Raw genomic sequence first — 12,388 nt, forward strand, 5'->3', positions numbered from 1 at the left:
GTAGTACAGGTGGCCTTCAATGCCAGTACATTGATATTGGCCTGGCTCGCAGATAATACTAAGTCATTGTTTATTAACCCATAGTTTGTTGTTTGAGCCTCCAAACTCTGCCATCAACCCAACTACAGTTTGTTTAGCGCCTAACCACAACCTGAAGTCATGATTTTTTTTGTTGGCTTACAAACCTTCGTTTGTTTTAACTATGGCTTGCTGTTACACCCAAACCCTTCACCCTTCCTTAAACATTTCTTTGGCCACCCCACCCTCTCACTAAGCTACATAGGCACAAACCAAGAGCAGCTGGAAAACCCAAAGCAACTTTGAAGAAACAAGTTATGGTTTGTTGATCGTCTATGAGACAACCGGTGGTTAACTTGTGGTTTGTTAATCAAACCATGGCTTAGCATTTAGGTGTGAACCAGGCCAGTGTATTACAAATTTTATCGGCACTTGACAGTTTCAAAATTAAAATATATTCCGGTTTGTTTTTAAGTTACCATCTCCTCTCCACATGAAAATCAATCACACTAGCACTGTGTACAAGTATTTTAAAGGTGCTTCTCTGTTGGGCTCTAAATCATTTTCACTTTGGAAGGATGAGGGTGATGGCTGCAGCAAAGGAGGCTTTAGAGCCACCATTCTAGGGACAGGTCAGGAAATAAATATTATAGTGCATCTTGGTATAAACAGCTAAAAGGTCTTTAAAGGGGGGGGGGCAGAGGTCCCAATGTTCCACAACTCACTTTTAAAATCTCAATTGTGAAACACTGAGTAAGAATTCCCACTGGAGCCTTTTAAAGTGACAATCCTTGGAAGAGAAAACACTTAACATTAATATTAGTGAAGATTTGTTGTGATGCACCCATATTAGAACCGTTAAACTTGACCTTAAGCTCCAGGGAGGTTTACTAGGCTACCCTGACAACAAGTGGTGTATGTTCTCTTTAGGCAGGGGGGTGAAGGACAAAGGAGGTGAAGTCTGAGTCCATTGGCCACATCATGGGGCCTAAGCAGGCTGGTATTGAACTCCCCGCAGTCACTTCATGCTAGGAATTCAAGCATAAGTACAGTGCATGAAGTATCCTCAGCTAGGAAACTTCCAGAGATTGAAGCATGAAAGCAGCCACTTGCAATTCAATTCATTCAGAACTCTTTTGGTTCTAGCAGTTTCCCCTTTCATCTTAGTGCACACTTCTTCCCAACCCCCTAAGGCAAGCTGCTCCCCATCACAATTATTTCAAGTGCACTTTGATTCTAGCCCCCAAGAGGTTAAGTGTGCATTGTACCATTTTGCTGAAACTGGGAGTAAACTTCACTAGATCACAAGTGCAGTAAAGCATTTTGAGACACCATGAACAGCAGCATATGCCTGCACAAGAAAGCATATAAAACACAGTACTTAAGTTTTCTGGTGGGGGTGGGGTGGGGAGAGAAGAAATTGGAAAGGTTCAGGCCTGTTGGAGCAAAATGGGCTCAGATTTTTCAGCTGAAAATACAGTAAATTGGCAAATATAGTGGGTCACTTTGAAGACAGCACAATATAAGAAAGATGCTTCAACCAGTGAAATGGTTTTCATGTGGAGAACGGTTTGTTTGTTTGTTTGTTTCAGCAGGGCTGGGTTACTAGCAATGCCCATATGAACCATCTGCAGTATATATCTATGCATATATACTATAAAACCAGTGCAAAAAAAGCAGTCACAAATGCAGTTCATGTGTTTACAAAGTGCAAAACGCCCCTGAATCCCTGCTACTGAGTTCAATGCTCATCTGCATCATCTTGTAAAATACTCTGCTTCAGCTTCAAAGTGGAATGAAAAGAGGCCCATTCATTTGATTCACATTTCAGTGATCTCACTTAAGTGTATCCCAGCCCTCTGTAGCTTTATTTGTAAAATGAAATGAAGCACTCAGTTTCAAAAGGAAAGTCTACATGATCAAAAACTGCTTTTAAAAAATCTTCATGCCCCCTTTTAGACTTTTGCTCAATGTCATCTGGACAGATCTAAAAACCTGAATTTCTTCTGTGCTGGGAAAAACCATGCCCTCCAACCCCAGGGTGCAGCAGAGCAAAAATCCTGCATTACTAGACAGTATTAAAGCTTGTTGTCTGCTAGCAGCATGAAAGGGTTTGCCTTTTATGCATTAAAAAAGGGAATCCTCCCTATTACAAGACTTTCCTTTCAAAATTAAGGCTAACTTTGTCCTTTTAAGTGCACGAACATGTCCATTCTCCCACTATTAGTGGTGCAAAATGCTGCTGTTTGTGCACAGCAAAAATGGACAGATTTTTCTCCTTTGCAAAGGCTTATTGCACTAAAAGATAGCAAAAACATTGTCAGTTCTCTAAAACAAAATAGTTATGTTTCTAAACATTAAAACTGATGTCGCCAATACACTGACTTAAATTAAAGCATTATTATTACTCTAATAAATATAAAAGAAAAAAGGAAGCTAAACCTCAAAGTACACGTATATATAGATATATATATATGCAATCACATTAAAGTGAGAGGCAGAGAGTCAACTAATATATATTTTTTCATTTTTAAAAAAGAGAGACCTCAACTTAGTGTCCGTACTTGATTGGATATTACACGTCACCCTGGCAAAACAGGGGAGGAGATCTGCTGTCACAAGAAGCTCAGAAGGTATACACATGGCACACAAGATGTAAAATTAGCTGAAACTTCTGGACAAGGAGAAAGCAGCAGCTTCATTAATCTCATTAGGTTGTATTGCTACTGCCAGCATCAACGTATATGGTTAACTTAGTTATGGTACAGAAATAGACTTGAGTTGAGCAACTCCAAGCAATGAAGACAGACACAAAAGGCAGCAGTTGGCTAAACCACACTGGGATCAATGGATCTGCAAATGCACTATACACACAGCCTTTCCCACAACATACTCTGTGGAGTTGCTCACTCAAACATACAAACACACTTGCTATGGTCACATTCAAGTGCTGACAGCCATTGAGGGGAAGCCACCGGCTACCCTCGTAGGGGCACCCAAAGGATAAAAACATTTTTGCACATTCTCTACTTCACTTCACTTGCCCACCCCAACAATCACTTTTTTGATTGCTCCTGTAAGTTTTAATACCGTAATAATTGTTTCTTTTTTGCAGAAAGAGTTGTGCTGCTGAGCAACTTGAGGTAAAGGCATAAAAAAGGGTTAGACTACAAGAAAAAACACACACAAAGGAAAAGACAACAACGATGACGGCAGCACTTCCCATTGGAGGCTGCTTCAAAAGCAGTTGGCTGGTTTCATATTGCATAATAAGTGCCGTGTTCTCGGTGAAGTAAACAATCTTCCTTGCGTCAAAACAAGGATAAGGCCCATGCCCCCTCCCATAGGATCAGTTTCAGCCGTGGCAGAGGTATCCCCCTCCCCAATGAACTGACCCTTCTTTAAACATACACTGTATGTGGCTAAATTCTGCAGTTCTTCCTTTCGTGAATAGGCTCCGGTCTCACTGATTTATTTTTTTTATAGCTAAGCAAAGTACATGGTGCGTAAGGTGTCTTGGTGAATCTGTACAGCCTTCGCAAGGGCTTGGGGATCTCTCCCATTGCTCTGTCCTGAAACATGGCTTCCTTCAGCACTGCAATAGCGGGGAAAAGAGAGAAGAATATTTTTAAGCAACTAAGCTGTAAAAAACAATTCCAATTTCTGCACTGAGCAGCCATTAGTACAGCCTTGGGCTAATTCCTTTGCTTCTGAACATCAACCAGGAAAAGAGCTTTAAGAAAGCTGTATTCCGTGTTCTTTTCAGCTCTCAAAAACAATACATTACACTAATGCAGCACATGGATGAACTTCAGTACTAGATGCATGGTCCCCACCACCAATTATCAGTATAGAACAAGTCACTGGAACACATATTCCAAACACTTCTATGGGCAAATTCACACACTCATTTAAAATGGCTAGCCATAGACATCATGGGAAAGCTTGAAGAAACTGCCCTGCAACATGTACAATCAAATGTGTGATGTAGTGGTTAGCATGAACAATGTGCTATCTTTTCTCACAAACACATACTTAAAGCACAATGGACTGTTGCAAATAATTTGTGCACCCAATTACACCTAATAAAAGATTAAAGTTGTGGGTAACCATCTATGGGAATCCACGGTTCCCCACCACACCCACAGGGCAACCTTCTATAATGAATGAATGAATGAATGAATGAATGAGCTGTATGGGAACACTGCAGGAACTCTGCGTCATATTTATAACAGTGCTAGATTTATAAAGGATAGATTGGCAATCATGACGACTTTACCTCAATGGACCTCATCGCTAACTAGCTTGCCTGCTGCCATTTCTGTAGAACTCTGTACACATTTAATCATGCACATTTGATGGTTTGCTAGTTGAGGTGGGAGAGACAGGGCAATGCCCAAAGGGGTCTAATTATGCATGTGGTCTCCATGGAGCATGCACACACCCCTACTCACCTCTCAAAATCCAATCAGGGTTGCACAAAAAAGTGAAGTTAATGGATCATTCTTGTAAGCTAACTCTGACTATACTCAGTGGTTTCATATGCAGCAGTATGAAACAATGTGCTAGGACTGAGCTAAACAACCAGGCACCCTAGTGCACATGTGTTGACTATACTGTTTAAACATGTGAAAATGCTGCTGCTGACCTTTACTAAAAAATAAAAATCAAGTTTGGAACAAGTCTGCAATGAGATCAAATGCCATACTTTAACATAAAAAATTATGGCAACTAGCCCAGAGGTCGGAGAAGCCAAGTCATCTGGCAACACTACTCTTACCTGTCATGTTCTTTGTCTACAAGGTGATATCTTGCTCTGAATGCCACCAGGTGAGCATAATACGCTGGTGCAGGTATAGACACGGATCGTGTGCAGCGCACATAGGTGTGGCAGAGCTGGTAAGTTAGCAACTGAAGTTCGTCTGCAGTAAAACAGTTATCATCCCACAATACATGATAATGTGAGGGACGGCTGGTACCCTAGGGAGAATGAAACATCAGTTCAAATGCCCAATTAACTTTCTGCATCACATTTCTATAAAAATTAAACTGAATAGCAAATGTTTTTGTATGCCAAGGATATTGACTGTGTTCCTGAGAATACAGTTCTTATTAATGTGAAAAGGGGATTCCATGTTGCTGTAGCCCACTCTTGCACACTCTTGGCACTGCAGCACATTAGCATCCTGCAGAACACCACCACAGTCCTATCCTGTCACTTATTTCAAATGAACACTTCCAAGTGCTAAAATATAGGGCTGTATCATTCACCAGTGCAACAGCTCTTGTGCGACTGGACATGAGAGTTTTAATGCTGCACAACAGAGAAAACCAATGCAACAGTTGTGTTAAAAACAAACTTACCAGCAACCTGCTTATGCATTCTCTGGTGCAACAATGATCCACTGGCACAAAGCTTTTCACCAGCAGATCAAGACAAGTGACTTGCTGCTACATTGGATACAGCCCATAATCAGAGGGTGAGGATAGTTTTAAGGAGCCTTGGCGTAACTAAACAAATTTACTTTGTAAGAGCTTGATGCCAAGCTGCTTCAGTTTCGAATTTATGAAGCACAGCAATTACATATTTTCTGCAGCTTCCGAAAGGTATATGGGTGAATACAAGCACGGAACAGCAAATGCTGGAGCCATAGCAGCGCTTCCAGGGGACAATTCCTAACACATTTTCTGTCTTCAGATGTCACAGAAAAGATTTAGTGTGTGAGCCAAATATGACATTTTTGGCTAATATGGCTAATATGACATTTTTGTTCCATGGCAAATCTAAAGGGTACAAACTTGAAAAAAAAGCTCAAGTCATAAAAAGCTTGCTTTAAGTCAGCCTTGGTTGTTTTAAAAAACTGGTTTAAATAGAAAGCACCCTGCAGATTCACTTACATTACCACTCATGTCTGCTCACGAATGGTACCAAACCCAGACTGAGTCAAATAGGTTTGTACTTTAGTTCCTACCTGTATTCCTGCATGGCTACAGAGGTAAAAATCAAATTCATAAGGATGTGTGATATCCGTATCTACAGTTGTTCCAGCTGGGATGTTCCCACTTCTTCCAACCTAGAAAAGAATGCATTTCCACAGGAGAGGAACAAAAATGTTAGCTTGATAATTATGCAATGAACACATGATATAAAATACTGAAAAATCTGCTTTTATTTGTTTCAACTTTGAACATCAGCTTCTAGTTTTTGTGCATGAAAGCAAGTCCAGAACTGGGCTGCTGACACCAGGCTTGTAACCTGATGGTACAAAGAGGCTGGCAGCTGGAATAAAGTCTGTTGTTAACATAGAGGTGAGGTTCACAACAAAATGAAGTTGGAATGCCATTTTGTATCAGTCAATTTTGCTTGCCTTTGAAACTGAACAGTAAACTTGGAAGAATAGAAACATATAGCTTTCTATCAGACCAGACCCATAGGCCCATCTAGCCTGATATCTAGATACTCAGCAAATTGTCAAGGTCTCATACAGGGGCTTTAGTAAGCCCTGCTACTGAATATGTTTTTCACTGGAGTGACTGAACTAGGGACCTTCTGCAAACAAAGTTGTTACTCTGCCATTGTGCTATGGCTCCTCATTGAAGCATTTACAAAGCGGGGGAATTAAGCTGTTGCACCATGCTATGAATCAGGACATCCTCCATTGAAATTCTGCCTCTACCATCTTTTGTCAGCCTCTCAATTCCATCTATGACAGGGGGAAATCATAATGGGCTATCTCACAGGACTGTTGTAAGGATTACAACAAGATGATTCATCTGAAGTGCTGTGAAACTTCTAAACCACTACATACATCCTAATAATGATACATTACACTTTCTTCAGCCATCCACTTGGAAGCAACTACACTGAAATTAGATAAGTCTTACCCTTTCTGTCCGATCAGCACAAAACAGCCTTGTATGATGCCTCTTCTGAACAACAATATATGTTATGCCAGGCTGGTAATCCTTTTCAAGACTGATACAGGCCTCTCTAATTGCTAGCAGCTCATAATACAACACCTATAGTGCAGAAACAGAATGGTTAGCTTACTCTCAAATAGAAAATAAAACAGGACACTTAAATCAAATTCTTATGTGAAAAGAAACCAAGATCACAAAGAAAACGGCAACAAATGAGTGGACAGAAAACCTACCAGAATTTGCTCTAGTAGAAAAACTGATATATTTAAGAATAAAAGGGGAAAGGTAACAGCAAGACAACTTTATGGTACACTGCAAGCCTTTTACTGAACATTCTAGAAAAAAACTCATTGCTTCACCGATCTTAATGTTTTGAGGTATAAAGGTATGGACATTATACTAATTTATGCTATTTTAATTTAAAAATATGAAATTAGAAATTTATTTCTTGAAACATTAGTAGTTAAAGGGAACACTTCAAATTCCAGATCCTTGTTTATTTGTTGTATAGGTGGATGCTGCTAGTTTTCTCCCCCCCACCCCGAGTCTTCATGATAAATTAACAATTTTAAAAAATACACACACTACTTAATTCTATTGCAGAGACACACACATACATTTGAAGTGTGTCTAACCTTTAAGTCTACTAAAATGTAGAAGACACTATAGTATTTGCTGGTTTAGAACTTCCAAGGTCTATATATAGCAGAACTGCAAAACAGACAATATAGATTTATACAGATTTGGGCTGGACTTGCAGTTCAGTCTGGAAGCTAGCATCCTGGTGCAGTTATTAGAACAAGTGTGTTTAAACAATCAGTATCAAGTCCCACCCAGGCGACAGGTCATGTATTTGATATGGTGCTTTGTGCTGGGTAGAAGGAGGGCGATCTCATTGTGGGGAACTTAATATAGCTCCATTGTTGTGGATGGATCACTACTTGGTCCTGACACATCAGGGACATAATAGAAACGTCCTGCTGCCAAGCTGACAGCTCCTCTGCTGGCATGGAGAATGAGGGTCTCGAGGAAGGAGAGCATCTTTCTGAGGAAGAGGAAAACACTCCTTTACAAAGGAAGTATTCCTTGGGTGACAAATAAACATCTTCTTGAGCAGAGACTATGCCTCTAGGGCTCCTTGTAATGGTCAATTTGATAATTAGGCATACAGAGAGATGGGTTTTGGTGGGTGCATTTAATGCATATCAAAGGTTGCAGGCATCACATATTGGCTAGATAGGCTGGGTGGTGCATTGTAGTGGTATTGTAGTGCATACTAGCAGCAATGACAATGGGAAATGCAGAAGTGAAGTTTTGCAAGTAAGATTACGTTGTTAGGTAAGGTGATGCAACCTACAACCCCTATTGTAGAATTCTCACAAATGCTACCTATTTCATGTGCAAGACCACTGGACATGGGGTGTTAAGGAGTCTCAGTATATGAGTGGAATGATGTCAGGAGGCGGGGTTTAGATTTGTTAGACACTGATAAACATTTTGTGAAAAGCCAATTGGCAGGAGGGTCAGGCCAGACACAATCAAGTAATTCACATGGTGCATAATTAATTTACTGCCATAAGATGTTATGATGGCCAGCATCAAGAACAATTTTAAAATGGGATTAGATAGATTCACAGAGGACAGATCTACTAATTAGTGCTAATGATAGTATATGCGACCTCCAGGTTACCCTTTGAACACCAGTTGCTAAGAGGACTGTTGCCTTCAGGCTCTGCATGCAGGCTTCCCAGAGTAACCGTGTGTGTGTGTGTGTGTGTGTGTGTGTGTGTGTGTACACACAAGTCCTGGGTTGATCTTTGGAAAGAATAAATGGCCTGGTGACTGGCATGATTTCCCAAGGAGCCAAGGGCAATAAAGGGAGAAGGGAGATGGCCCTGGAAGGGTCAGAAGACCTGTGACCAGTTCAACCAAACATGTTAGAACATACTATCGCTATTTAAAATATCTAAAGTGGAGTTTATTATTTATTAAGTTTATATACAGCCCTTCATGTAAGGATCAAAGGGCACTTTACAGTATACAACACAAAAATATTTAACAAACAAAACACAATCCCCACCCCCTGGCAGTTTTAAAAGTAATATATTGTTTCATTAGCCAAAAGCCTGGGAGAAGAGGAGTGCTTTCATCTGGAGCCTAATGAAAGCTCCAGAAGAGCCTCCCTGGGGACGGCATTCCACAAATGAGGAACCCCTGGAGAAAAGGCCCATTCTTACATTGCCACCCTCCGGATTTCTCGTAGAGGAGGCACAAAAGGGCCTCAGAGGATGATTGCAGGATTGGTTCATATGGGGAGAGGTAGTCTTTAAAAGGTAGAACCCTTTAAGGCTTTATAGGTCGAAACCATCTCTTTTAATTGGGCCTGGATATTAAGTGGCAGCCAGTGCAGTGGGGAAAGGATTTGTGTTATATTCTCAAACCATCAAGCAACTTGGCCACTGAATTCTGTGGGGGACTAGGACCTGACTGAAGGGTCTGGTTCTGAACTGCCCACCTTTCTAAGTATTCCCACTTTGACAGGAGCACCCACCTCTCAAGAACCTTAGGTGACCATCGGGTGACCCATTTTTCCTTTGAAGTTCAAGCTGTGCTGCCAAGGAAAATCCCAGGAAATCAAAGCAGAGTTTGACATCAACTCTTGGACTGGCTACACTTGAAAGCTTCTGATACTCTGAAGTGTAGCTGATCACAGCGAAACTTGAAGCCGCTGTGATCAAGCTGACTAGCGCTGTGTTCAAGCTCTGTTTCTGAAAGGGATCAGCTACACTCCAAGCCTTGCATTTGTTGCCAAATTAAAATGCCCAGGTACTATCAGGAGCATATTTTAAGGTTCCCAGATGCTTCTTTGCAGTCATGTTGTCCCCTTCCTCACACATGACATCACATGTTACATCAGGTGTCACTTGGGGGAAATGGGCTTGCGGGCCAAATTATGACCCTTGTAAAAATAGTTTTATAAGTGCCGTAATCTGCTCTGAGGGCCCTTTTATGGTAAAAGTTGTGGGACATAAACACCTGTCGAAACTGCCCTTCTGACACCCCATCACGGTAGAAGATTATTCGTGTCGGCTTGAAGCGTGTTGACTTGTAGAACTGGATGAGAAGTTCTCGAACCATGGAGGCCAAGTCTTGGATGATCTCCTGGCGAGGTTTTTGAACTCTCACTGTGGCACAGTACCTGCTTGGATGGGCATCCATACTACCTACAACCTAAAACAAGGGAGGCACATGAAGAAAAATGATCGTTCCAGACAGACAACACTTTCTCTAATCAGCGTAAATAGTTTTCCCCAGCAGGAAGCACAAGCCTTCAGAGAGTGACAGTTGAGAAAGCTGTGAAAACCGCTTATTACTAAATTTTGCTGTATAAAAGCTTGGAAAGTCATCCACATTTAAGAATGCAGTATGTTTTATCCATTGAGGTCTAAACAACTGTGCTTCATTCGCCATGTGAATAATGCATGGCTAATTTGTCATACACATCTAGTGGAGCTCTCATGACATACACACAGCAAACACACCCACTTGGACAAAACTGAATCTGATAGCACTGGTGATCCTAATGCATGGGTTAAGAGATCTTGTGGAATCTGCTTGTTTTTACTATAACCTCAAGATCCACCAACTAGTATTTGCATAAAAGACATGTTCTTCTTGTTGTTGTTTAGTCGTGTCCGACTCTTCGTGACCCCATGGACCAGAGCACGCCAAGCACTCCTGTCTTCCACTGCCTAATTCTGAGTCTAGCAACAGTTTTGAGTATCAGCGCCAAACCAAGCCTCCCAGATCTTTCACACGCAAAATCTATTTCTAGTTACCCCAAGCTTTCTTCATTTCAGCAGTATTATTTTGTTGGGTGGTGGGATTCATTCTGTTGCTGCTGTTGGTTTTGTTAAAAAATGGGGAGTCAGAAATCCTTGCTGATCAATTGCAAATAAACTGGATATCTACCAGCATATCCAGATCTGCCTTCTTCTCACAGCTATCACGATGTTATTATCTATACACTGACTTCATTCACTGAAAATACTAAATGATGATTTAGTGCAGTGGTTTTCAAACAGTGTGCCATAAATGAAGGTGGTCCTTTTCCTCACTGTGCAAGAGGAAAAGGTAGTGTGAAAGCCCAAGGATTTGCTTTGGCTTCTTCCTGTTTCTGCAATGAGGATGGTGCAGCATTACATAAGTGCAAACTGAACCTTTATAATTCATAATAATGCTCCATCTTGCACATGGTTAGCCCTGGAACCCCAAGCAACAGTCATTTTGTATTAGGCATGGAGAACTAATGAGACAGAGACAAGGGGCCTATTTAAGGCAGTCAATGCTTGTGAACGTTCTCTCTCTTTCACTCTCTCATAACTAAGGTATTCAACGAAGGTTAGGTGGGGGGCACACACAAATGTGAATGCAACTCACAGCAGCGATAGATGGCTTCTTTCCATCCCCAGCAGGTGGATGAGTAACATCTGCTCCCAAGAAAATCACTGGTTGTTGGAACACAGAAGGTCTTTAAAAAAAAAGGTGACATGTCAATCTCAAATCCCAACTTCATCTACTGCCTTCCTCAGAAGGGTCCTAGACTATGCACCTCACATTCTAGAAGGTAAGCAACTATTCCTGAAATGCATCCACGGAGTCTAGAAATCTTCATACAGAAAATTAAAATGCCCGAGTTTAGTTTTTTAGAACACACAGATTTTGGATGTACCAGACTTCCTTTACTTAAAATAAATAAAAACAAACACTCCACATTGCTGTAGGAGGCAGGGAAGCTCTGAATACATAGGCTTACTAAAGATGTGCAAGTCAGAGGGCATCTTACAGTCAGTCTCACATTCCTGTGACTGGAGCTGATGACTCAAATCGTGTGGCCAGAGAGAGGTGGACAATATTGCTCACTGTGAATTATACTGCTCGCTGCATAATTCCTCAGGGATAGGTTTTTGAAATTGATTCATGGTACAGTTTATTCTTTGAATAGTGGTGACAAAAACTGTTACTTACTGGATGATAGGAATAATTATATTATATACAAGGGGTATGGTTGCTATAGTAATCCGGACGGATCAGACAAAAATTATCCTGCAAAATGGGATCCAATCTCCTAAAATGTACCTTTCAAATTGATTGCATGTATTTATTTATTTTTGCAATCTAATCAGTCAGATTTTTATTGATTACAGCCAATAGCCATTACAATATGATTTACACAAAACCATCAAGAAAGTCTAAGGTTATCAAATTATCAAAATTTTAAATTATAAAGTTCCCCAAATCACTTAGATTTAGCTGTGTCAAACCCTGTTTCTTATTAAAGTTTTCAGTAAGATAAGAGCTACAAAAATTACAAATATTTATTATGTCTGTACAGTCATACCTTGGCTCCCAAATGCCCTGGAACTCAGACGTTTTGGCTCCCGAACAC

At 40.8% G+C, this 12,388-nt stretch overlaps 1 protein-coding gene across 3 annotated transcripts in view; it reads right to left on the reverse strand.

The window, feature by feature from the left end:
* Window positions 1–1,587: 1,587 nt before the first annotated feature.
* Window positions 1,588–12,388, reverse strand: part of LOC309375601 (protein argonaute-3) — a 56,388-nt gene continuing 45,587 nt past the window's right edge. For 2 of the 3 annotated variants that reach the window (XM_081921438.1, XM_081921437.1), the window contains exons 14-19: window positions 11,380–11,470; window positions 9,976–10,170; window positions 6,904–7,038; window positions 5,991–6,092; window positions 4,799–4,998; window positions 1,588–3,613 (exon numbers count right to left, since the gene is read on the reverse strand). In XM_081921438.1, the coding sequence (XP_081777564.1) occupies window positions 3,505–3,613; window positions 4,799–4,998; window positions 5,991–6,092; window positions 6,904–7,038; window positions 9,976–10,170; window positions 11,380–11,470 (832 nt within the window). In that variant the 3' untranslated portion in view covers window positions 1,588–3,504. Of the gene's footprint in view, window positions 3,614–4,798; window positions 4,999–5,990; window positions 6,093–6,903; window positions 7,039–7,079; window positions 7,985–9,975; window positions 10,171–11,379; window positions 11,471–12,388 lie in introns of those variants that run through there. The other variant, XM_081921439.1, reaches the window with a different exon arrangement.

Source organism: Podarcis melisellensis, assembly GCF_964234715.1.
Source record: "Podarcis melisellensis genome assembly, chromosome: 8".
NCBI classification, from domain to species: domain Eukaryota; kingdom Metazoa; phylum Chordata; class Lepidosauria; order Squamata; family Lacertidae; genus Podarcis; species Podarcis melisellensis.